The sequence below is a fragment of the Mus pahari genome, chromosome 6, assembly GCF_900095145.1.
Source record: "Mus pahari chromosome 6, PAHARI_EIJ_v1.1, whole genome shotgun sequence".
Taxonomy (NCBI): domain Eukaryota; kingdom Metazoa; phylum Chordata; class Mammalia; order Rodentia; family Muridae; genus Mus; species Mus pahari.
The window spans coordinates 17,891,714-17,916,093 of NC_034595.1; the positions used below are offsets into that span (position 1 = coordinate 17,891,714).

At 45.1% G+C, this 24,380-nt stretch overlaps 1 protein-coding gene across 3 annotated transcripts in view; it reads right to left on the reverse strand.

Moving 5' to 3' along the window:
• Positions 1-24,380, reverse strand: part of Tnc (tenascin C) — an 89,170-nt gene that overhangs the window by 37,859 nt on the left and 26,931 nt on the right. For 2 of the 3 annotated variants that reach the window (XM_029539890.1, XM_029539889.1), the window contains exons 2-10: positions 23,649-24,231; positions 20,346-21,755; positions 18,203-18,466; positions 17,246-17,361; positions 16,401-16,557; positions 11,834-12,103; positions 10,895-11,080; positions 10,545-10,634; positions 9,309-9,572 (exon numbers count right to left, since the gene is read on the reverse strand). In XM_029539890.1, the coding sequence (XP_029395750.1) occupies positions 9,309-9,572; positions 10,545-10,634; positions 10,895-11,080; positions 11,834-12,103; positions 16,401-16,557; positions 17,246-17,361; positions 18,203-18,466; positions 20,346-21,755; positions 23,649-24,105 (3,214 nt within the window). In that variant the 5' untranslated portion in view covers positions 24,106-24,231. Of the gene's footprint in view, positions 1-2,943; positions 3,217-3,727; positions 4,001-9,308; positions 9,573-10,544; positions 10,635-10,894; positions 11,081-11,833; positions 12,104-16,400; positions 16,558-17,245; positions 17,362-18,202; positions 18,467-20,345; positions 21,756-23,648; positions 24,232-24,380 lie in introns of all 3 variants that reach the window. The other variant, XM_029539888.1, reaches the window with a different exon arrangement.

The following is a 24,380-nucleotide window of genomic DNA, read 5'->3' on the forward strand; positions in this document are numbered from 1 at the left end:
AGAGAGAGAGAGAGAGAGAGAGAGAGAGAGAGAGAGAGAGAGAGAGAATTTATATGTATGCAGTTGTGTGCAGGAGGCCAGAGGTTGGCATCAAATGTTTTCCTCAATCACTCCTTATCTTAGTTTCAGGCAGGGTCTTTGAATCTGGAACACACGAATTCAACTAGACTGGCTCTCCAGAAATCATCAATATATTCCTCTTGTCCCCATTTCCTCAGTTAAGATTCTAAGTATTTATACCTCTGTACCCTTATGAGTATATGAGGATCAAACCCTGGTCTTCAAGGATGAGAGGCAAGCCCTTTACAAACTGAAGTATACCCTTATCCATCTTCCTAAGGCAGAAGTGGCCATGAATTAGAAGTTAGAGATCTTAGCCCCCCCCCCCTTTTTTTTAGAAGTGTATAATTCTTGTTCCTAAGTGTCCCAGGATCCTTTGGGGAAGATGTCCCAACACTGACCCAGGGTTTTCTGGGAGGTCCGGGGACAGAGGTACACTTGCTGAGAACTCTTTACTGCACGAAAGACTTCACCAGAAAATTCCATTTACTAAAGGAGCTAGGCAGCTGCAGCAGGGCTTGCAGACTGTAAATGTAGCTCATAAGCATCCCTGACCTAGACCAGACATCCCAGAAGACCTTTGTTTATCTCAACCCAGTCCAGGAATAAGGGAACATGATAACCTGGCTGACTTAGGGAAATTATCATAATCATCTTCGTTATATCTGGTATGTGTCACAGCAATGGGCAAGGTTACTTGGTATATATGTAAGTAGGAAAACTGATGGTTTGAATTAGGTAATTTGATGGCATCATCAAAATACAAGGCACACAGAGAGAGGCACAGCGTCAAAACTTTATCACCACAAATTTTACCATTCATTCCATCCTCCTTGGAATAGCATACAGCTCTGTGTGATAGATGGAACAGCATATTTCAAGGGGCATCTCAAGGACTGAGATGAATTTCTTTTTCTCTTCAGCTTAAGTGGAAATCATGGAACTTAAATGGACTGTCTTTTCGTGGAAAGGTTCCTTCTTTGAGTGCACTTCAGAAATGGGCTTAGATGACTTTGGCATAAGACATCTAGATCAGTTTCCAAATCTGAATAGATCTGCCTAGGACTTGGGTGTTGCTGAATGTCTCTGAGGGCAGTATTGAAAAGATTTCTCTGGAAAGTTCTGCTCTCCTGCGCCAAAAGCCCACTGCCTGTGCTTTGTCTTACCATGGTTGGGTTGACAACTGTGAAGGCTATTCTCCATTGTCAACTTGACTACATTAGGAATGAACTAAAACCCAAGCAGCTGGGCACACCTGTCAGGGTTTCTTTCTTCATTAAATCATTTGAAGTGGGAAGACCCACTTGTCATCCAGATCTCTTGAGACGTGAAGATACACCTTTAATCCAGCTCTTTTGAGGTGGGAAGAGCCACTTTTTAGTTGGGCCACACCTTCTGCTGGTAACCTTTATGAAACTGGCATCCTTTACAAAACACACAGAAGAATGAGGCTCCCTCTGCCTGCCTGCTCTCATGCTTGCTAGTGAGTCCATTCTTTTTCCAACATGAGGGCCTGCTTATTCAGGATTGCAGTGCATACTAAAGACCAGGTGAGACACCCAGTCGCATAGACTGAATAATTGTTGGATTCTTGGACTTTCTGTTGGTAGACAGCTATTTTTGGATTAGCTAGACTACAGTCTGTAAGCCGTTTTAATAAATTCCATATTTATTCTCATAATAAATCCCATATGTATTTCATAATAAATCTCATATATAGTCATTCTATAATTCCTGTTTCTCCAGAAGACCCCGAATAATACAACTACTCACTTAGCTGTTCAACACTGGCTAGATGATGGACATTTTGTCAAGTGCTTTCATTTCTTAGTCCATCTTAGCTCATGGAAGGATACTAAAGCAGGGGTATTATTTTAAATTCAATGGCAAGGAAAGAGGCTCAGAGATGCAAAGGAAAACGTCCAGCCAGTAATACAGAATTCTAATCCACATGCTAAGTCACAGCTTCATGTTGCCTGCAACCATATTTAGGCAGGACCTACCTGTGAGGGATTTTTGCTATTCTAGGAACAGCAAGAAATATATAACATCTCTGCTCTACAGCAAGTATACTAGTGTGGAGGACCCTGACTTTGCAATACTATATAGGGAGTACCAGCCCTGAGGCCTGGGACTTCCATGGAACACAGGCGACCAGGAATAATAAGGCCAGCCCATTCTGCCAGGCTAGTCTACTGGATTCAATGATGAACTGCTCATAAGTCCTGTCTGGTGTGGTCCAGTCCAGTTTGAGAACATCCCATCTAAGCCCAGTCACTGTGAAGTTTCCCAGACCTGGAACCCTCTCTGCATGAGAATACACAGAGATGACGTTACTATAAAGGGAGCTGCTCTCTGGGGTTCAGGTGAGATGGGGTTTGGCTAAAGTTGGGATGAGCTCTTTGGTTTGTGTTGACTACGGATGCGTGATTTACTGCAGTATTGAGCACACTCCAATTGTTAGAATTAAAGCCAAGGTTTTCTTTCAGCCTTTGGGACTAGAAGATAGTTTTTAGAAGAGCTCAAAACTTCCATTCTTGATATACCACAAGGTTTATGGGAAGCTCTTGAGTATTTGTAAAATGAGCTCAGAGTGATTTTATTTTTCACTTACAAATTTTGCTTTCAAATTTCTTAGATATTATAATTGAAGCATACTTTTCGAGAGAAGTCACCTCTCGCTTTTGAAAAAGAAGAGTAGGTGGAATTTTGTATGGAGCTGTCTACCAGACTAAGAGCAGGACCTGTCCAAATAAGGGATAAGATATTTAATTAGAAGTGTTTCACTAGGATTTCCCCCAACACGGAAGGGTCTAAGTCCCCTTTAGAGATGGGATTCCTCTTAAGCAGAGACAGGGATAGGAGAAAAGGAGTCTAAAATACCTGTCAAGACCTCAACAGAGAGAGGGGTCGTGCTGAAGTCCTGGGTGACCCCTCGAAGGGTGATGTAATAGCGGGTGGCTGCTTTGAGCCCAGGCAGGTCCACTGACCTCAGTCCTCCTGGGACTGTGAGGTTCTGGACAGTCTGGGTCGCGTCAGCCTCTAGCACCTGAATGAAAAAGTTCTCATAGGCTCCCTCTGGAGCAGTCCAGTTGAGCATGATGGCATCCCAGCCCACCTCGGCCACAGTGACCTCTCCCAAACTGGGAGTTTTCCCTAGAGAAGGACAGAGAAAGTGTTTAAAAGTCATTGTAAGATATAGGAAATCCTGAATCCAAGGGCAGGCTTTACATCCCCTGAAAACATGACATTTGTAAGATAAACATGCTTCATGCAACATTTTAAACCTTGGAAAGAGCAGAAGAGGGGGACGGGGAAATGTTTGTTTTCTTAGTTTATCAATTTCAGAGAATTCAGGAATTCATTCTGTGGTTAATTTTCTTTGGACTCTAGTACATAATCAGCCCTTAATGTAGGGTCATCATCCTTGGTTTATTTGGACTGTCCCAGATGATGGATTTCATACAGCAGCAATGTGTTGTTTATGTGAAATGTTAGCATGGCCTTGAACTAGGTCACGCGATGACCTGGCTATCCAGCATCAGACCCCCATGGCACTTCAGCTTGTGGCTGAACAGGGCCATTCTAAAATCAATGATGAGTGATTATCCTTGGTCAGTTTCCTGTTGAGAAAAACAGAAGCTTTAGATATGAAGGAAGAAAGTACCTGTGGAGGTCTCAGCAGAGAGCACTGGTGTTCTATAGCCCCGAGCTACCCCATAGATGGAGACTCTATAAGGTGTGGCAGCCTTGAGGCCTGGGATGTCTGCAGCCCGGAGGTTGCCAGGTACTGTGAAGTTGTGAGCAGTCTCCACTTTGTTGGCTTCCTGTACCTGAATGACAAAGTACTCATAGGCCAGGTCATCTGCAGTCCAGTTGAGGCTGAGGCCATCCCAACCGGCCTCAGTCACGGTGAGATTTTCCAGGGTAGGCACTTCTTCTAAACAATGACAGAGACAAGGTCAGTTACACTAGTCATCAAATGCTTGCCTTTGAAGAACCCAGCAAATCCATTGGCCAAGGCCCGTAGTGTTGTACCAGGATGCTGTCACTGTATGCCCAGCAGTGCTGTCCCACAAAATGCAATAAACAGGTTAGTATAGCATTGATCTTGCCTTTGTACAGTTGACTTTCTTTTTGGAAATATGTTTTCTTGTTTACAAGTGTCCTAGAGAAGACTGTACTCATCTATTAATGAGGATCCATGCCTTAGTTTCCAGTTGGCAGAGAGGTTTCTCACTACAAAACCAGTTAGCCTCAGCTGGTCTTGGGTCTTTTTCCAGCACTCTGCATTTTGCAGCCTCCTAGATCTGCTTAGGTTTCTCTTCTCTTTGTGCTGCCTTGGCCTCTCCTAGCAGGTCATTATAGTTTAATTTGGACTTTTCGGGTCCTGAGTTTCAGGTCAGTTTTTAACAAACCACTTTAGTAGAGTGGGAATAAGGGGAAAGTCCTGATCAGGCTGAAAACAAAACAGAAAACAACAGAAAAAAAATTTTCCCTTCTCCTGCTGTCTAAAACCGGTAATCAGAAACTTCGCTGGCATTGAGAATTTATATCATGGTGAAGAGGAAGTAACTATCTTTTCTCGCCAGGAATTTATCTTAAGCCTTATATCTAATGGTGACATTAATCATATTGTTTGCCATGAAAAGAACTTCAGATTCGAGGCTGCATAAAGTGTAGGGGGACTTGCCTAATGTGGAGGAGGGAGCAGGGGGTTATAGATCACCACAGGGAAAGCTGTTAAAATGCTCACAGGGACAAAGAGTGGAGGGACAACACATTAGACTGAGACCCTTCTGAGACTCACTTCATCTCTGCAGTTCAGTTTTTGCCTGTGTCCCTGGTGCTTCTAGTTCATGATGCCCCACACCTCTTCCCACAGTTGAGAGAACTATCCCACAATGCTGTTTCCACTGGGGCTCAGCTTCCATCCTGTGTGGGTCTCTAGTCTTCCACCTTTCCCACTTCCTTTTCACAGGCAGATCAAGAAAGACACAGATAGGGCTTTGCTTTACGTAAGTAAGTGGTGTGTGCTCATATCTACACTGGATGCTGTTGGCATGCCATGCTAAGCTGACCCTGAACATGTGCTCATATACATGAAAGATGAAACTTCCACCGAAACTTAGAAGGGTGGAGGGGTGCTCTGAATAAAGACGGAGCAGGCAGTTGTTTAAGTGGGGACTGCGAAGAAGCTGTGCCTAAGTGCTGACTCCTCATTTTCAGGGTGAATGACATCCTTGTGGGCTCACTGCATTGTCTACTTGCACCGGAGCTTTCCTACAGGCCACAGTGAAAAGGCTATTGTCATTCTCTCCCAGCTGGGCTTTGGAATTTACCCTCTGAGTAATGCTAGTGGGCCCAGGGAGTCAGAGTTTCCAAATCTCCTGTCATCTGTCCTCGTGGTGGGCCGTGCAGCTGCAGGAAGGAATTTCTGGCCATGTCGTCAGCCCTTCAGATTCCCACCATTGTATAGATGGTGGTCACCATTGGCTGGCAGGATGCAGAGCCCAAAGCTCTTTGTGTGCTTTCTATGTGAGAGAGTGATTCTCCCACAGCAAGCAGAGGATTTAATGCAAGCTGGAAGACTATAAGTATGCTTCAAATGGCGCCAAACTCATTTCCTAGAGAATGAAATACCCGAAATATGAAGTCTTGGCTGCCTTGGAGCTTTATGGTGGTTCTTAGTAGCTACCAAGGATAAAGTTAAAGTCCCCGAACATCTGTGTTTTGCACCTGTTCCAGAGGGCCTGAAGCCTTAGAAATACTGTCCTTCTACTTGGACGCACAGCAGGGCTACTGTTTGAGGACTCCAGAACATCCCTTAACTCTCAGATGCTGTTCCTCCTGCTGGAAAAGACACTGTACTCTCCCCAAACTGCTCCTCCTCTTGCTCTTCAAGGACTCATCTAGGCAGCTCCTCTTCTGAGACTCCTCTGAGCGTTTTGTCCCCTTTGTCAGGTGTGTGATGAGGATCAGCCTCTGTCCTCCTGTGACTCCTCATGCCTCTGTAACAGCAGAGCTACATCCTTCCCAAGTTGGTTCCCTCTTTCCCACTGCAGTGCACTCTTTCTCATCTTTCTTTGTCCCGAATGTCCCCCTATTCTGTCTGACTCATAGCAAGTGATCATAGTATATTAAATAAATGTATATTAAAAGGATAAATATTTGAATACACTTCAGTTTGCTCCATAGGAAATCAAAATGGTAAATCGGAACAAAATGTTGTTTAACGCCTGAAGCTGTGGTTAGGAACAAAATTTCATTTTTCTGCCTCCCATATTCATGTGAGGCACTATTGGGTTCTTAGGTTGCTGTGAAAATATGCCTCATGGCCCTTGGCTCTTGCCTATTGTCCTCCTTTTTGTCTCTTATTGCTCACAGTGGATCTGTAGCCTTGGCCTTAGTCAAAGTTTAGTAAACAGAAAAGCAGAAAAAGAAAGAGTTTAGTAAGCAGAAAGAGAAAAGGAAAGACTGAAGGAAGAGAAAGGGGCATGGGAGAGTTGGGAGGCGGGAGCAGGAGAGAATAAGGCTGAACCACACTGGTTTTCTTCTGTGCTGGATGGGGGCACGCTCTTCTCTCTACCCCCTCCCTCTTATGTCTCTCCCTCTCTCCCTCCCCCTTTCACGCTCTCTCCTTTTGTCATCCATATTACACTAACTTAAAGAATTCCTAGGGAATGACTATCCTGCCCCTTACTCCTGAAGGGTGCTAGACAGCTGCTAAAGCAGAGAAGGACAAAAAAAGGAGAAAACAAAATGTGGCAATGCTGGCCCCAGAGCAGCTGGATCTCTGCAGATGTTCCTGACACTCACCCTGGCTTTGGATGTGTTCCAGGTACTGCAGGCAGCAGTAGACAAAGGAGATTGTCCCTATGATCTACTCACGGGTGGGAGGAGGTCAGGGACAATGAGGTGGTTACTGCCCATTCTCAAGTTGGTAAGTGCAGGAAACCTTTGAGCAGCATCAGGGGTGGGCTGGGAGGGCGGGTTATGTTTCGTAGCTTGCTCAGAGGATGCCCTTGGTTTGAATAGCACTTGAAATGGATGAGACTAGAGCGCATGATAAGTGGAAAACAGGGGGCGGAATAGGAATATAACAGAGGGAGCACGGGCCTGGTGGTGGAGGCAGGCTCAGCAAACACACAAGGGGACAGTCATGTGTTTAGCCAAGGACATGAATAGTGGAAGCTAAGCCAGAGAAGCCAGACTCTGAAGGCCACCCAGCCCTTGGAAAGGTGCTGTTATGTACAAGTTTGATATATATATATAAAATGGAGCACAGGTTAAGGGATGAAGGATGGGAAGATTAACTCTACTTTCAATATGGTGCCACCTCACGGAGGAGGTCTGGACTTGGGCCATTACTATGACTGGAGCATGGGGCTTCCCTGGAGAAAAAGCAGGAGGACCAGCATAAGAAATGTTAATCTTGCAACATCTGCCTTTGATTGTGGAGACATGGGGGCTGTGCGGGGGGGGGGGGGGGACGGGGAGCTCCCTCCTTCTGGAGCTCTGTGAAAGAGAAAAGAGTGGAAGAGAAGAAGGAGAGGGGGGGCAGGGAAAAGAGTTCTCTTCCTTCTTACGTTTCTGGCTCCTTTTTAAAAAAATCCCTTTGGCACACAATAATAAACTCACGTAAGCGTGGATTATAGACGTTGGGCTATACAAGCTAACTCCTTTTAATTCTATTTCCCTATCTTTGATGAACTTCTCCTTCTAAGCTTCTCTGACAGCCTGAGCACCCCCTCAGCTCAGTGGGGAGCAGTCTGCACAGCTCCCAGAATTAACCACTGCACACTTGATTCTTACTTGATTAGACTGTCCTTTTGTCTCACAAATTTCTCTGTTTTCCTTCAAAATGCCTGTGATCTCACAGTGGCTGTTCTGATAGGAGACTAGCCTTCTCCTGTTCTGTGCTGTGTAAGAACAGCCAATGAGATGTACAGAGAAATGACTGACAAAAATCTCTGGAAAGAGCCATGGTTTGGAGCTTTGACCCTACCTCTGTTCTACCGCCCAGAACCTGGATGATGGTGGATTGCAGCAGCCATGTGGTGATACTGACCTTGTTTTGAGAATAGGAGCTAGACCCTAAAAAACGGTGGAAGAGAAAGAGTGAGGCAGTCTGGATCCTCAACAATTTGAAACAATTATGCTTTCTTTTGTACTGCCTGGTGGCAGATCAATTTAATGGAGGAGACTGACATTTGAAAATTCTATTGTATTTAGTTGAAGATATTAATAGATAACTAGGGCCCTGCAAGACATTACTAAATTGCCTCACTGTCATTCTCTTTCAGATTACTGAGGGTCAGCTGGGTGACTTCTGTGTTGTGTGACCAGCTCTAGTGACGCCTGAGCACCTTGATCTCTTATGTTCCCAGATTCTAGTTTTCTCCAAAGACTCTGAGGAGTATGGGAGTCAGTCAGGCTATGATGATCATGTGACACATTCTTCAAACACCAGCACAGTGCAGTATATGAGGTAGCTGCATGCCTGCAGGCATGCTACTGAAATGGGAAAACTCAAACGATCTTGAAAACTTCATGGCTAAAATTGGATGTGTCATTTTTCATATAGGAAGAACCATTTGTATCCCCAGATTCTCTCTTCAGTTCAGTCCGTGAATTAAAGTGACAGGAAAGAAAATCGGTAGGTGAGCAGGCTAATTAGGACTAGAAGGGACCTGGGATCAACCAGGGAGAACCAGGAGCCTCTTCATGACTAGAAATAAAGGAATGTGAGAAGGCACCATCACAGGCTCTGGACCAAGTGCTGTTCTCCTGGGCTATGCTAAGGAGGACAAGAGAGCTGCAATAAAAACACTCCAAGGAAGATGTTCAGATAATGACGTCCGACATCCTGAGCATCTTGAAAACAACGAAAAGTAAAGCTGCCATTAGATTAAAGGAGAGAAATAAGAAATTTATAGAATACCATGGAGCACAAATTAAACAGCAACAAGAGACAAGACAGCCACAGCTCCCGATTAACATTCTCTTAGTTAGAGTTACTTAGAATTCAGCATTTCTCCATGAGGGAATTTGGTTGACTGATGGGAGAAAAAACGTCAGTCTGCATGAAAGACAGGGAAGCTGCCATTTCAGTGTGGCAGAGTGAACTCCAGGAGGAGAGAAAGGAGCATATTTCTCCTCTGGGCATCACATTCCTGACAAGCCTGGCAGACTCAAAGCTGCCACCCAGAGTTAGCAGAGGGCTTGGGGGAGCTCAGGTGACTTACCCGTGGATGCCTTCACACGTGCAGGCTTGCTCTTGTGTCTGCCCTTCTCAGCAGTGAGGAGGACAGCATATTCTTGCCCTGGCTCCAGATCTGTCAGGACATGGGAGGTGGCATCCTTTGGCAGCTGGACTTCCATCGACTGGCCTGTGGGGAGGCTGTAGTTGAGGCGGTAACGATCAAACTTGGCCAGGGGTGTCGTCCAGAATAAAGTCAGACTGTCTTGTGTGATTTCAGACACTTGCAAGTCCTTGGGTGCATCGATTTCTGGAGAGAGAATGATGAGACATCTTCTTTAGGCTGCCAGGCTCAGGGACTTCTGGACCTGAGTGTGCTCTGAGGAGACCTGTACCTGCAGGGCAGTCACCTGACTGACCTCACCTTTTATAGGCAGGAGATGTTACACATTACCTTTTGGGATTTGGGGAAAATTAAAAATAATGTTCAGTGGTTTATATATACACACACAAACATACATACACACACACACACACACACACACACACATATATATATATATATATATATATATAAACATACACACACATACACACAGATATATACACTGATACATATATATTCACACACAGATATACATAGACACATACACACAGACACACACAGACACATACAGACAAACACACACAGACACAGAATACACACACACACACATACACGTACACTGTGTGCAACACTAACTACTGAAATCTAAAGCTGTGATGTATCTAGTAGTAGATTTTTCAGAAAAACACTTCAGGAAGGAAACAACAGTCTCCAATCTAGCCCTAGGCAATCTTCACTCAAGGCTGGCACTACAGGATGCTGCTGTGAGAACAAGGGTGCTGCGAGAACAAGGATGCTGCAGTATCTATATGGTTACTTAACTATCTGCCCTAGGGAAGTATTTTCTCAAATGCAAAGGGGAAAAACTTCATATATGTAGCAATTAAACAGGCTTATTTTAAGAGAATAGGATGACAGCTAAAAACAGGCATGCTCTAATATTTGCTTCCAATTTTCCTTTCTTCTCTTTGCTCTGTAGAGAGCTGTGCTACTGTTCTCTTAGGAGTGAGTTTATGGGTTCTGCTTTTGTTCTTTTAAATGTAGACATCTGGGCCCCATGGCACTAGAGGCCCATTTCTCCTCTGGTCTCATACTTTGAATTTGTAGGTAAACTTTTCTCATCAGCCCTGCCTTTCCTGTTCACTTCAGCAATAGTAGGATTACCATGCACCTCACCTGTGGCCGCATTGATGGTTGCTGGATCGCTCTCCTTGTCTCCCTTGACAGCAGAGACACCAATTCCATATTCAGTTCCTGGCCTTAGACCTGAAAGAGAATGTGCAGGTTGGGATCAGCCAAGTAGAAGTCAGGCTCCCAGAAGACTTTCAAAGTGACCCCAGACTGGCTTCTGTCTACTATGAATTTTTTTATGCCCATCACCTGTCACTAACTTGATGCAGTTACAGTGAGAGAAATGGACAGAATCTGGGCTTATTTCATTCTCTCTGCAGGGCTGCAAAACTGGGACATATGCTCCTGTCCTTTCGAGGGCCCCTGCGGCATAGCACCGCTGGGTCATGACTCACCTGTGAGTGTGGTTTTGGTTGTGGCTTGCTGGCTCTTTGGAACATCTATTTCAGCATGGTCACCTCCAGAGATAGGGGCATACTTAATTCTGTAACTGTCAATGTCTGCCTTGACATTCCTCCACTCCAAGGTGATGCTGTTGTCTGTCTGTGAGACGCGGCGGAGATTCCTGGGAGCATCCAGGCCTGTTTAGGAGGGAAAGGGAAGATTGGCAGTATGCCAGGTTTGATGAGCGCAGGAGAACTTGACATTTCAATCAGAGATTCTAAAGGCACCTGCCAATGGACAGAAATGTCAGAATTCCCCCGAAGCCCTTGTCTTGGTAACTGATTCACAAAGTTAAAGAGCACAGGCCCAGTTCTTTTCTTGACGATTGATAGGAGGCATTTCAATTGGCTACATTTATTTCTTTTTCTGTGTCCGAAGAATAATACAAAGCCCCCAAAATAAGACTGTGGATATGAAAACTGTTCTGTTGAATCAATGTATTTTTAATAACTTACTACTGATCACCTGGTGCTACCAAACTCTTGTAAAATGTGTATGGGATACATAATTGACATTTGGATACCTTTGAGGTAATGCCATTTGCTAAGATGTCAGGCAAATGCCTTTACCCACTGAGCCATTAAATTTTAACCAGAAATTTTGTCTAGGAATATCGGACCATCCCTTCCTTTTTCTCATTTCTCTTTTCTCCCTTTCCCCCATTTCTCTCTCTATCATACGTGCACACATACATGCACATATGCACACATGTTTGTGTGTTCCTGGGTATGTTTTGGAAGGTTATTCCCCTTTTCTTTGAAAAAGTCACTAATTATTATCTAAAATGAATGCACAGAGATGAAAAGGCTCTTGACCGTCTATAGTGTTATATGAGCCTAGAGGACTCATGGATGGAGTGGGGCAGAATTGGTCCTCTGCCCTTTCCTCACCTGTGATGAAGGTCTCTTTGGCAGGGTTGCTTGCCATGTCCACTCTGCGGGAGATGAGGGACACCTCATACTCTGTGTCAGGTCTCAGGTTCCCAATGGAGTACTGGTTGTCTTCGTGTGTGAGGTCGATGGTGGTACGGTCTCCAGGTACATCCTTGGTGCCATAGGAGAGCTCAATGCTATCAATTTCAGCCAAGGGCTTGAACCAGGTGATCAGCGCTGTGGTGTCTGTGACATCTTTCACCTCAATATGGCTGGGGGCATCCAGGCCTGTGACCAACGAAGGAACCAAAGGGTCAGTGCCAGCAGAAGAGGTTGAGAGTAGTGGGGGTTTTGTAGCAGACCACAGTAGACATTTGATTCATGATGACCCCTTACTTTCTTTTGCCCTTGGGAGCCACAGTTTCTGTCTGGCAAGCTGAAAGGAAGGACTGTAATAACTGCGTGGAGGGCTTTCGCCCTCATTTTTCAATAGAAAAACAGATAAACCTTGTAAAGCATCTAGGATGGAGCCTGGTGTACAGTTGCTGCATGTTGAAAGCCTTTCCTTTGCGGGTGTGTGTATGTGTGTGTGTGTGTATGTGTCAGTGTTTCTATTTGTATACATGTTGTTTGTGTGTACATGTCTCTCTTTGTGTGTGTGTTTCTATGTCTGTCTGTGTGTGTGTGTGTGTGTGTGTGTGTGTGTGTGTGTGTGTGTGTGGTACATGTCTTTGTATAGTCCACATGTGAAATTTAGAGGAAAACTTCTGGGGTTTGTTCTCTCCGACCACGAGGGACCTGATGATTGGATTCAGATTATGCGGCTTGACAAGCTCCCTTACCCTAACTGAGCCACCTAGCCAGCCTCAAAAATTGTTGTTGATGAAAAGAACCAGGGCGAGAGTCATTTCTGTTTCAGGCATAGCCTGTTTTGTCATCATGGGGGGGGGGTTTCCTGTGTCATCCTGGTAAACTCACTTCCTGCCCCATCCACCTGGATTTTATGCTTCCTCACCTCCTGGTCTCAACAAGGCTATTCCTTTGATTCATCTACTAAAATTTCCCTTTTCGTCTTTGCCTTTCATGTGAACCAGGTACATACATCCTCTTCCCTGTAGGATACAGACATCCTCTTCCCTGTATGATACATATACTCTCTTCCCTGTAGGGTACAGACATCCTCTTCCCTGTAGGGTACACACATCCTCTTCCCTGTAGGGTACACATATCCTTTTTCCTGTAGGGTACATACATCCTTTTCCCTGTAGGGTACATATATCCTCTTCCCTGGAGGGTACATATATCCTCTTCCCTGGAGGGAACATGCATCCTCCTCCCTGTAGGGTACAGACACCCTCTTCCCTGTAGGGTACATATATCCTCTTCCCTGTAGGGTACATACATCCTCTTCCCTGTAGGGTACATGCCTCCTCTTCCCTGTAGGGTACACACATCCTCTTCCCTGGAGGGTACATACATCCTCTTCCCTGGAGGGTACATGCCTCCTCTTTCCTGAAGCTGCTGCTGCTCACTGTCTTGTAAAAGCTGTTTTTACAGTCTGGTTGAGAAGGCTAGCCTGATTCCATGACAGACTTCAAATTGGCAGTTAAGCTGACTAGGCTTAAGAACTGCGCAAGTCCAGGCAAGCCCAAGCCAGTCAATTACCAAGAGGAAAAAACAATGCCCTGACTTAACTCCCCAGTAATGGCTCCAGAATGCCTAAAGACAGAGTAAGACAAAGCTCATCTTCCCTGGAACTCCAATGTGTTTTAAATCAAGCCTGCAAGCTCACTTGGTTGTATCTCTATTTTGGTAATGGGAGACCCCAGCATGCTGTACTTCTGCAGAATAAAACACTCTTTGCTTTACATACTATTTGAGTCTGGGGTGTCATTCTTTGGAAAATCATGGACCCTTACAGGTTACATTTAGACTGACTGGGTCATTCATTCATTCATTCATTCATTCATTCATTCAGAAAATGGATGTTTGGCCTTCATGATCCTCAGGTCATCCTGGGCATTTAATGTATAATTTTATTTTTATCTTTAAAAGCAGTTTAGTCTATGCTTTTAGCATCCATCCATTAAGTGTTTTTAAATGGAAGTAGCCAGGATTCATGCAGAGTATGGGAAAAGGACCAATTTTTTGATAGATTGTAAGGATGCTGCGTGGTTCATTTTTGAAGTCTAAGTGGTTATGTATCAGCTAGTGTTTAATGAATCCACCAAATATATCATGAAAATGATGCTATTACCTAGACAGTGTCACTGTCTTCCATTCTCAGAGCTGTCAGCCACAAACCCACTTACATTCCTAAGGGAGGTTGGGGTGTGGCTCGGGATACTGATAACCCCAACCCTCTGTTCGTTGAATAGTGAAGACTGACATTACCCTCTGCTGACCATGTCCCATGGAGTTGTGCCATCTGTGCCTTGTGCTTAAGACAACTTGATGAGAAAGATGCTATGAACCCAGTTTTCCAAACGTTGGATCCAAGGCTTAAAGAAGTAGGATGTTCCAAAGTGATAGAGAATGGCAACGAAGGAATTTAAACTCAGGACCACCACATCCCTTCATCATCACAGGATGATGTATCTTGTCAGCATTTATGTGTCTAGAATGATCACAGTAACCTCAATGAGGTGCCAGGGAGAAGGAATCAAACATGTTTTGCACCAAAAAGTTAAGGTCCTTTAGTTCTGCAAAAATTCTCAGAAATGGTGACAAAAGAAACAGTGAAGTGCATGTCCATCAATGTTGGTATTTACATATTCTGAAACTTCAAAGGCTGGGTGTTTGTCCCTTAATAAGCAGAATACAAAGCAGCCAAGCCTCAAATAATTTGGATTAAAGAGCAAAGGGCAGGTAAAAGAAACATCATTTGTCTCTTCAGTGTACTTTCCCTACAGTGGATAAGCATTTCCTTGATCTTTTCTCTGCCTTACTGGTGATCTAATGATTTTTTTCCTGTCAGTACCTGCCTCCTACCTACCACAGAGAGCTGTTGTCAGGATGATGGAAAACATTTGCTTATGAAGGAGACAGTCCTAACCATACTGGCCCTGAGCTATGCAAAACGTGCAAGCATCTAAGTGCGAGATGTTCCTTCTTGTCATGTGTCAACAGATTTAACTCTCCCAGCTACCCCTGTCAACCAGAGTTTATTTCTTAAAGAGCTGGCACATCTGTTCTCTTGAAGAAAATGAGACATTTTCCTACTAAATGCCAATGCAGGATCTCATTCTCCATTTCTCCTGTATCATGGTGTTTGTTTGTTTGTTTTTGTTTTGTTTTTTGAAAGAACTGTTAGAACAATTCTAAATTCAGTTATATCCCACAGAAGTCTCTAGTTTATTAAATCCTACTCTACCCCAAGAATTTCTAAGGGCATTAGTGTCAAGTGAAAGATGTGTGAGTGTGTGTTTGAAAGTATCTATGAGACTGTTTTTGAGATTGTGTATATTTTTGAAAGTTGTGTATGTTTGTGAGTCTGTGACTGTGTCAGTGTGTATGAGTGTATATGTGAGCATGTGTTTATATGTGAGTATACATGTTTATGTGTGCATGTATGAGAGTATGTGTTTGATGTACATATGTGTATGGGAGTGTGTGAAAGATTGTGTGTGTGAATGTATGTGTACGTGTGAATGTATCTGTAGGCCAGAGATCAACCTTAGGCATCATTCCTTGGACTGTCCAACTTACTCCTTGAGCCAGGGTCTCTGGCTAGCCTTGATCTGGCCAGCAAGCCTTGGGGATCCTCTTTTCTCAATCTCTCAATTGTGCTTGAGTCATGACTGTCTGGCCTACATCATGTTAAAGCAACTCAACTTCCCCAAGGCTTATTCACTAGTTTTCATACCCAATACCATCCATATGCACCTCACCTCTGTCATGGGAGACTTGGTGTTAGTATTAAATGAGCTGATGTGGTAGATGACTTGTGATAGTCTCCATGATTACCTTTTCTGCATCAACAGTCCTGAGAATATACCTTTGAGGGACTTCAGAGAGGGGATGCATCTGTTTCTCTCTCCCTCCCATGTGTCCTGACCTGAGAATTTGCTCTAGCAGCAGTGACAGAAATGTCAATTTTGAGTCTACTCAACAGCCATGCCACTACGCCCAGGCTAACCCAATGACAAGGAGGCTCCAAGGATAAAAAATATTGCCATCTCGTTATGCTTTGCCTTTGTTTTACTGCGACCGTGTCTCCTTCCATAGCTTATATTATCCTAGAACTCACCATGGAGTCCAGGATGGCCTTGACTCACACTAATACCCTGTCTCAGCTCCCAGAGTACAAGGATTACAGGTGACTGTCTTGACTGGGGCCATTCTAGGCCAAGTAGTCTCAGTTCACAAAGATGCACAAGTGATCCCAGCCAAGGACAAGCATCACACAGCTGAGCCCAAGTCCAAGTCACAAACCTGCAGAATTATCACTTAAGGCGCTCCATATGGACTTTGTATTGGTAAGCAACTTCTCACTGATGCAGATGCTGTGTCAGAGGGCATGCTATAAGCCAGAAAGTGCAAAGAGACACAATCAGCTCTATCACAGGTCTTGGCTGGTACTCACGGGTTGTGGTCACTTTCTTCAAGCCGGGGCCTCGGGTGTTGTTTTTCACAATGTGCAGAGATATCTCATACTCTTGGCCAGGGGCAAGGCCAGTTTGGCGGTAGGAGGTCTCTGGCCTCCTCAGGCTTTTTGTGATTTCTCCCTCATCTTCTTTGTTCTGCAAGATGGAGACAACAAAGGGCTAAGATTCAGAGGCAGGGACAGCCATGCATCTTCACGCTTCATTTGTTTCTGCTTCTTGTTTGGTGTATTCATTAGGTACCCTCCTATGCAGCACAGCAGATTGGGAGGTTAGATGCTGAGAAAACAGAGATGAGAAAGCAGCTTCTCCAGTTTGTTTATTCCTCCTGTAGATACCTGCACTTACCCTGTCCCTATCAAATGGCACCACGTGAGAGCCGCAACTCAACCCTTCCTTCTGTAAGTCAGCAGTTGACATCCAAGAAGTTGGTGGATTGCCCCATGCTCTCCCAGATAATTGGGAACAGGGCCTGGGTTATAACCAGAAAACTGATTTACCTAATCTTTGTGTCCTAGGAAGATCTACTCATATTTGAGATGTGCCAGGAAATACTGTATAGGACAGACTGGTTCTGTTTCCATTATCCCTAGAGATGATTTAACTTGTGTTTGTCTGGACTCTCATCTCTAAATGCTATACTTTTCTATTTATTAACAGCAGGGAAGAAATCAACATAGCTTAAATACGTAAGTGATCACACGAAGTGATGGTGCCCAGTGTTCCACACAAAGCTAAGGAAGGCAAGTAACATAAGAAGCAGCAGGGACCTTGGGCCACCTTGTGAATCTCCTATGTCAAAGACTTCCTCCAGGGAGCCCCTTACCATATTTCGGAAAATGATCTCCCATGTTTCGAAAGCAATGTCGAGAGGATCCCATTCTACTTCCACAGATGTCTCCTTGATAGACTTGAATTTTAGACCTTCAGGTGCAGGCAAGTCTGTAAGTAACAGCACAAATAGGATATAAGGAAGGGCAAGATCCTGAGTAACCACACAGCTAGGGCTGCACTCACTAAACCTGTGATGGACAGCTGTCTTTGAGGCTAGTAGCCAAATCTGGGGTCTACTTAAAGGCTCTCTGGCATGCAGTCTACTGTGAGAAAATGTGAATGCCCCTATTATGACCAATCATATGATTGCTTGTTTATGATTTCATATTGTTGAACTAGCAAAGCATGCATAGGATTTGGAATCAGAAGGACCTGGATCAGCATCTAACCCACCACCGATAACACTGCGAATTTGGACAAGATTTATACAAAGCCCTGAGATCATCGCTTTTCCTGGGAAAAGGTGGTAACTGTGTCTTCCCTCGGGAATGCACCAAGGACTGAGTGATACATTCCGTGAAGTCTGCTGGCCTAGCTCTTGGCATGCAGTGCAGACTCAGTAAGGAGAGGCCAATGTTGTTATTACTTAGCAAGTAAGGACCAGTTTCTAGCCACAGCTTTCTTTTCAGGTATGAAGGTTCTGATTCTTAAAGGAACAACCTGAGACAGACAGTGAATTCAGTAGACTAGAACTCCATACAATGGTGGTAAGAAGGTTAAGATCTAATCTCCTAAGACTTCCCAGGCCAAAGCCCAACTCCATCTTTGTTAGCTGTGGGGATTGAGAGGAGATCTGGTCTCAGTTTCCTCATCTATACATGGGGTTAACAATTGCTTCTGTCTCATTGGGTGAAGTGTGTTAGTATATATTGGGCACTTAAAGTGTGCATAGCGCTGCACAGCTTGGCCAAGGCTTCGTGAGTTTACCCAGAGTCCTCTGCATACTCACAGGTGGCAACCCTGGCACTGACAGGGATGCTCCTCTTGTTTTCCAAGATGGCGAACACACGAATGAAGTACTCCACTCCTGGCTCCAGTTCCCGGATGGTGGTGGATGTCTGGTCCCCAGGTACACGGAACTGCATCTCCAGGCCATCAGCATGGGTGGGTGTGTACATAATGAGGTACTCAGTGACCCGCATCTCATTGTCCCATGCCAGATTTACAGTCTCCTCTGTTACTTCTGTCACAATAAGGTCTTTGGGAGGGGACACTGAGAGGAACAAGAAAGGATATTGGAGGTTAAGAGTATGCCTGTAGTACCCTAGGGGCTTGACTCCCTTGATAAGTCTCTTCTGCTATTTACAGTAGAGATCTGAAGTTGTCTGTTCTTAAAACACATTGTTCCTAACCTTCTGGACTCAGCCAGAGCCCTACTGTGATTCATCTTTCCTTTCCTTTCCTTTCCTTTCCTTTCCTTTCCTTTCCTTTCCTTTCCTTTCCTTTCCTTTCCTTTCCTTTCCTTTCCTTTCCTTTCTTTTCTTTTTTCTTTTTCTTTTTTCTTTTTCTTTCTTTCTTTCTTTCTTTCTTTCTTTCTTTCTTTCTTTCTTTTCTTTTCTTTTTTCTTTTTTTTTGTGATGTTTGACACTAGGGTACTGCGTATACTAGGTATAAGTTCTGTCAGTCAAGGGGCTAGAGAGATTACGCCGTGGTTAAGAGCATTTTTGTTCTTGCAGAGGACTAGGGTTCCATTCCCAGCATCCAAAAAAATGACTCACAACCACCCGTACCTCCAGTTCCAGGGACGCTGACCCCCTCTTTTAACATCTACAAGTAGAGGTGGTTCATATACATACATTCAAGGTAAACTCTAATACACATAAAATAAAATAAATAAGTCTAAAAGGTATTTAAAAGAGGTCTGTCACTTTCCCTATAACAAAATTCTCCTCCTCTATTTCTTTTTACTTTAAAAACATTTTCATTAGTTCTTTGAGAATGCCATCCAATTTATTTTGATCAACTGGCCTAGGCTGATCTTGGATGTTCCCTGTGGCCCAGGCAGGCATTGAACTTGATCTTCTTGCCTCAGCCTCCGTAGGAGCTGGGTTTACAGACCTTTACCATCAGAAGTAGCTTTGTAATCCATTAGCCCATTGCCTTCATGTCGAAGTGCCTGGCTTTCGACACTGTGTGGGACACTTTTCCATTTTCTAGGTCTTAGCTCAGAGTTATACCAGGGTATAGAAAAGTGTCATCTCAGCTTGGCTCCCTGTGACTTAGTTCTATAGGGTTTGTTTAACCAGACTCTTTTATTCCTTAGCTGTGATTAAGGGCAAAAGGTTTCTCCGTGGTTGCCTACATCAGGTTTAGAGTCCACATCTCTTTGCTAAGCTTGCACAAATCAGACATACTAAACAGTGGGGCTATTTATTTGTTCCTGCCTACCTTTGTAAGGTGTTCTTTATCATGATATGAGGGTGTGAAAAATGAAGAGAAAACTGTCACTGAACATGAGGTTTTTTGAATTTTGTTTTGTTTTGTTTTTGTTTTTGTTCTTTGCTGTGTTTTCATTTAGTCAATGTTTCTTGAACACATACTATATGCCTATGCTTATGATAACTACTGGAAACAGTATTCTGGGAGATGCTCACAGTCCTTGGATAAAGATAGCACCAGGTCTAGTTCCCAGGGAACAAGAAACTATTCTTTAGTTGGCTGTATTAATAAGTTAATCTTATCTAATAGAAATGTCTGTTGAGCCCAGGGAATTATCACTTCCATCCAAATGGAAGAACTTCATCTGCTGTTGTTTCAAAGCCAATGTAGAGAAGGAAAGGAAGCTAATACGTAGTAAAGGACAATGAATGGATGATTCAATAGAGTTGAGGTAGATAATATTTAAGTATTAGGTCTGAGTCTTTTGGACAACAGTATTACTTCTCTGAGCCTTTGAATCTAAGTTGCCCAGTGCCAAGAGAATGAGCATAACCCCATCATAGGGTCAAAAAAAAAGTGTGTGTTTAACAGGAATATACTAACAGGACACATTAAAAGAATTGGTATGTTGATAAATTCAAATATTTGTCTCTGATAGGTATTGTGTATACATATCATCAGAACCACTTGCACACCAGCTTGCTGATACTCACCCTCAGAGCAGTCTACCCCTGTGTAGCCTTCATTGCAGATGCAGCGGCCTGACACACATTGTCCCTGGTTGCTGCAGTCATTGGGACAGGAGCGCTGCCCACAGTCCGGACCCGTGAAGCCCTCATGGCAGATACACTGGCCGTCCTCACAGCGACCTTGGCCATGGCAGTCACTGGGGCACCTTTGCTCTTTGCAGTCATTGCCAGTGAAGCCCTCGTGGCAGATGCATTGGCCATTCACACAGCGGCCATGGCCGTGGCAGTCACTGGGACAGGAAAGCTCAGCGCAGTCAGGACCAGTGAAGCCATCCTCACAGATGCACTGTCCGTCCACACAGCGCCCCCGCTGGCTACAGTCCCGGGGGCAGCGCCGGTCTCTGCAGTCCTCCCCAGTGTAGTCATCATCACAGATACACATGCCATTCACACATCGGCCATGTTGGTGGCAGTCGTTGGGACAGCTCATCTCACTGCAGTCAAAGCCCTTGAAGCCTTGTTCACATATGCACTTGCCCTGTACGCAGAGACCCCGGTTGTGGCAGTCATTGGGGCATCGCCGCAGACTGCAGTCTTCTCCCGTGTAGCCCTCGTCACACACGCACTGCCCGTTGACACAACGGCCGTGCCCACTGCAGCCATTGGGACACTGGAGATCCCCACAGTCAGCCCCTGTGAACCCATCGTCACACTCACACTGCCCGTTGAGGCAGCGGCCGCGGTGGTGACAATCGGCGGGACACCGCTTTTCACTGCAGTCTGCCCCGGCAAAGCCCTCATTGCAAACACACTGTCCCTCCTCACACTGGCCACGGCCCTGACAGTCGTTGGGGCAGGTGAGCTCACCGCAGTCTTCGCCCGTGAAACCTTCTTCACAGTAGCAGGTGCCATTGACGCAGCGACCGCGGTCGAAGCAGTCATTGGGGCAAATGAGCTCACTGCAGTCCTCGCCAGTGAAGCCCTCGTCGCAGACACACTCGTTCTCCACACACCGCCCACGGTTGTAGCAGTTGTTGAGGCAAAGGGGCTCGTTGCAGTCTTCACCCGCAAAGCCATCTTTGCACACACACCTGCCATCCACACACATCCCGTGTTCCTCGCTGCAGGGCACTGGGCAGACTTCCAGGCCACAGTCGGGGCCGGCATAGCCTTCGAAGCACACACAGACCCCATTCACACACCTGCCCTGGTCATTGCAGTCGTTGGGACAGGCCAGCTGGCTACAGTCTTCCCCAGTGAAACCCTCGTCACAGATACACTGGCCATCAAGGCACTGGCCTCTGAGATTACAGTTCCCAGGGCATTCGGGCTCAGAGCAGTTGGGACCTTTCCAGCCTGGTTCACAGACACAGCCGCAGCCTTCTGCACTGAAGTTGCCCCGGCCGCTGCAGAAGGGCCTGGTGTCCAGACGACCTGCATTGAAAATGACAGGTATTTAGCCGAATACATCAGAGCAGGGTTTTGGTACTCACATGAAAAAGCCCCGACCCAAATTCAGCTGCATCCCTAGGCATCAACTAGGTGGAGAGCAGAGGCTTAGTGGAGAAAACCAGATGGAATTCAGTCATATCTAAGCCACACTGACATTAAACCCACCAGTTCTCACCCACATGTTTCCTCAAGGGAGTTCACAGGGAGAAAATGAATTGATTTATTAATAAAGATAAACTTTTAAAACTTGCCTTAGAAGCCCAGAGTCCCACAGTAATCCATGCATATGGTAGTCTTGACATTATTATCAATGCTCTTTCTGATAGTATTTTCTAAGTGGTGGAAACAGATACTCATTTCTGATCTGAAGTAACTGCTTCTGTAGTCCTATGGAACCCAGGGGGCAGAGATAATGAACTCCTAAGCAGCAGGATTCCCGGAATAGATGGGCAAGGGTCCAGGGTGTCCTCCAGAGAGAGTGAAGTACCCGGACACATCCAAAGTCTATGCGTGTTCCCCTTTATCATTGAGTCATCCCGTGGAATTTGGTCTGCTTTTAAAATCTCAGTCTTTAGATTTACAAAGAGATGTTAAACTTTACCTTAAAGGGTTGTTGGGAGGATCGTGGAAGACAGTTACTGTGTCTGGTATATACAAGGGGCTGTGTGGACAGCCCTGGTCTGACTACCTTCCCATTATCACACTGTGTTCATCATGTTAGAATACTCTCTTCCTGGTCTCACAGACACAGTACCACCCAGGCAGAAATGTGCCGTTGTAAGAACACAGGACTGTGGACGACTATTAACACCTAACTCAGCAGGACCTGGAGAACCTCACTCCCCTCTGAGCCTTTGTTTCCCTATTTGGACAGTGAGTTGATCGGGCTACACAGCAGTCTCTTCGAGAGATGTCTTTGGGAGGAGGGACACTGCGTTATTCTCAGATGTTTTAGGGTAACTACGAATTATATTTCAGAGCTAAACATGTTTTCCCAAGATAAAATTAAAGTAGGGACTGGAGAGATGAGGGCTCAGCAGCTAAGGGTGCTTACTGCGTAATCATGAGAAGCAGAGTTCAAATCCCAGCTCCTATGACTGTATGCCTGTATCTTCATCTCGCACGTGAGTAGAGACAGGGGCATCACTGGGGCTTGCTGGTTTCTAGTTTAGCTGAGAAAATGAGAGCCCCCGGTTCAAGGAGGATGCGGCCTCAGAAGAATTGACAGGCAATGACAAAGGATGTCCAGGCTTTCTTCTGCCCTTAGTGTACGTTTATAAGAGTGCTTGACTGCATACCCACACATATGTAGACACTCACCCACAAGCACATATACACAAAAGTAATAAAATAAATAAATCTTAGAACAGTTAGATTTATTTATTTTATCGTTTCGTAGGTCTGAGTTCTTCGCCTGCATGTATGGCTGGTGTACGCCGAGGATGTAAAAGGGTGTTGATCCCCGGGAGTGGAATTACAGATGTTGTGAGTGTCCACATAGGTGATGGAATCTGCATCCTCTGGGAGAGTAAATACTCTTAACTGCTGAGCTAACTCTTCAGACCAATAAATCAAAGAGATATAATTAAGTGAAACAGAGCTTTATGAAGCGGATTTTTCAAATGCTAGGAAATTAGTGTGAGAACTAGTATTAGCACAACTCTTCCAAGAACAGAAGAGAAATGGCTCCAATCTCTACCTTTACTTGACCTTAAAATCTCCCCCCGCCCCCCATCTCTTTCTGAAATGACCTTGTCTGTCTAGTTTCCCAGGAAACCAGCTTTAAAAATCACTCATGGAGTCCTTTAAGCTCATCATCTTCTCATTTGTGCAGAGACAGGGGCAACGGACCCTGTTGCCTTCTGGGAATCCTACCTTCTGCAGGTTGGAGGCAACAGCCTGTACCCATGGTGCATTGCTCCCTTAGAGACGACACCAGCAACTCCAGCTCCTCCAGCCTGCTCAGGAGCTCCTTCACATCTGGAGCTGCAGCACAGCCACAGGCCCGTCGGGGGATGTTGATGCGGTGTGTGAACACAATTTGGTTTTCTCCATCCACTGTATGTTCCTGGAAGCTCCCACTGGACTCTGGCGTGGGGGTCAGGTCTTTCTCCCCACTCGCTGACTCCAGATCCACTGAGCATTGGGAACCCATGGGTAACTTGATGTTGTAGATGTGGTTGAACACCACTGGCTGATTCTCTTCTGGCAGGGTCATGTTCAGTCCACTCTCTCGCTTGTGCCTGATGATTTTCTTGAGGACCCCACCTTCGGGAGTGAGGGCAAACAAAGCTAGAAAGATGCCTGGCAATAGCCAGGTAATGGCCCCCATGGTGGAGCTTGGATTGGCTTAGGTGTCTCTAGATATGTAGATATGCCTGAACTCCCAGTAGATTTGGTACTTAGATGTTTTCAGAAGAATGCAGTTGGATGTTCCCAATCTTCTTGGAAGAAGGAGCTATAAATAAAAGAAAACAATAATTATTAGGTACTGTCACTAACGTACACTGTGGAGCAGACACTATTCCGAGTGATTTTTGACTTCTTGCCTCCTGGGTCTGAAGCTTTCTTGATATCCCTTTACTATATATGGTAGCAAGGACATAA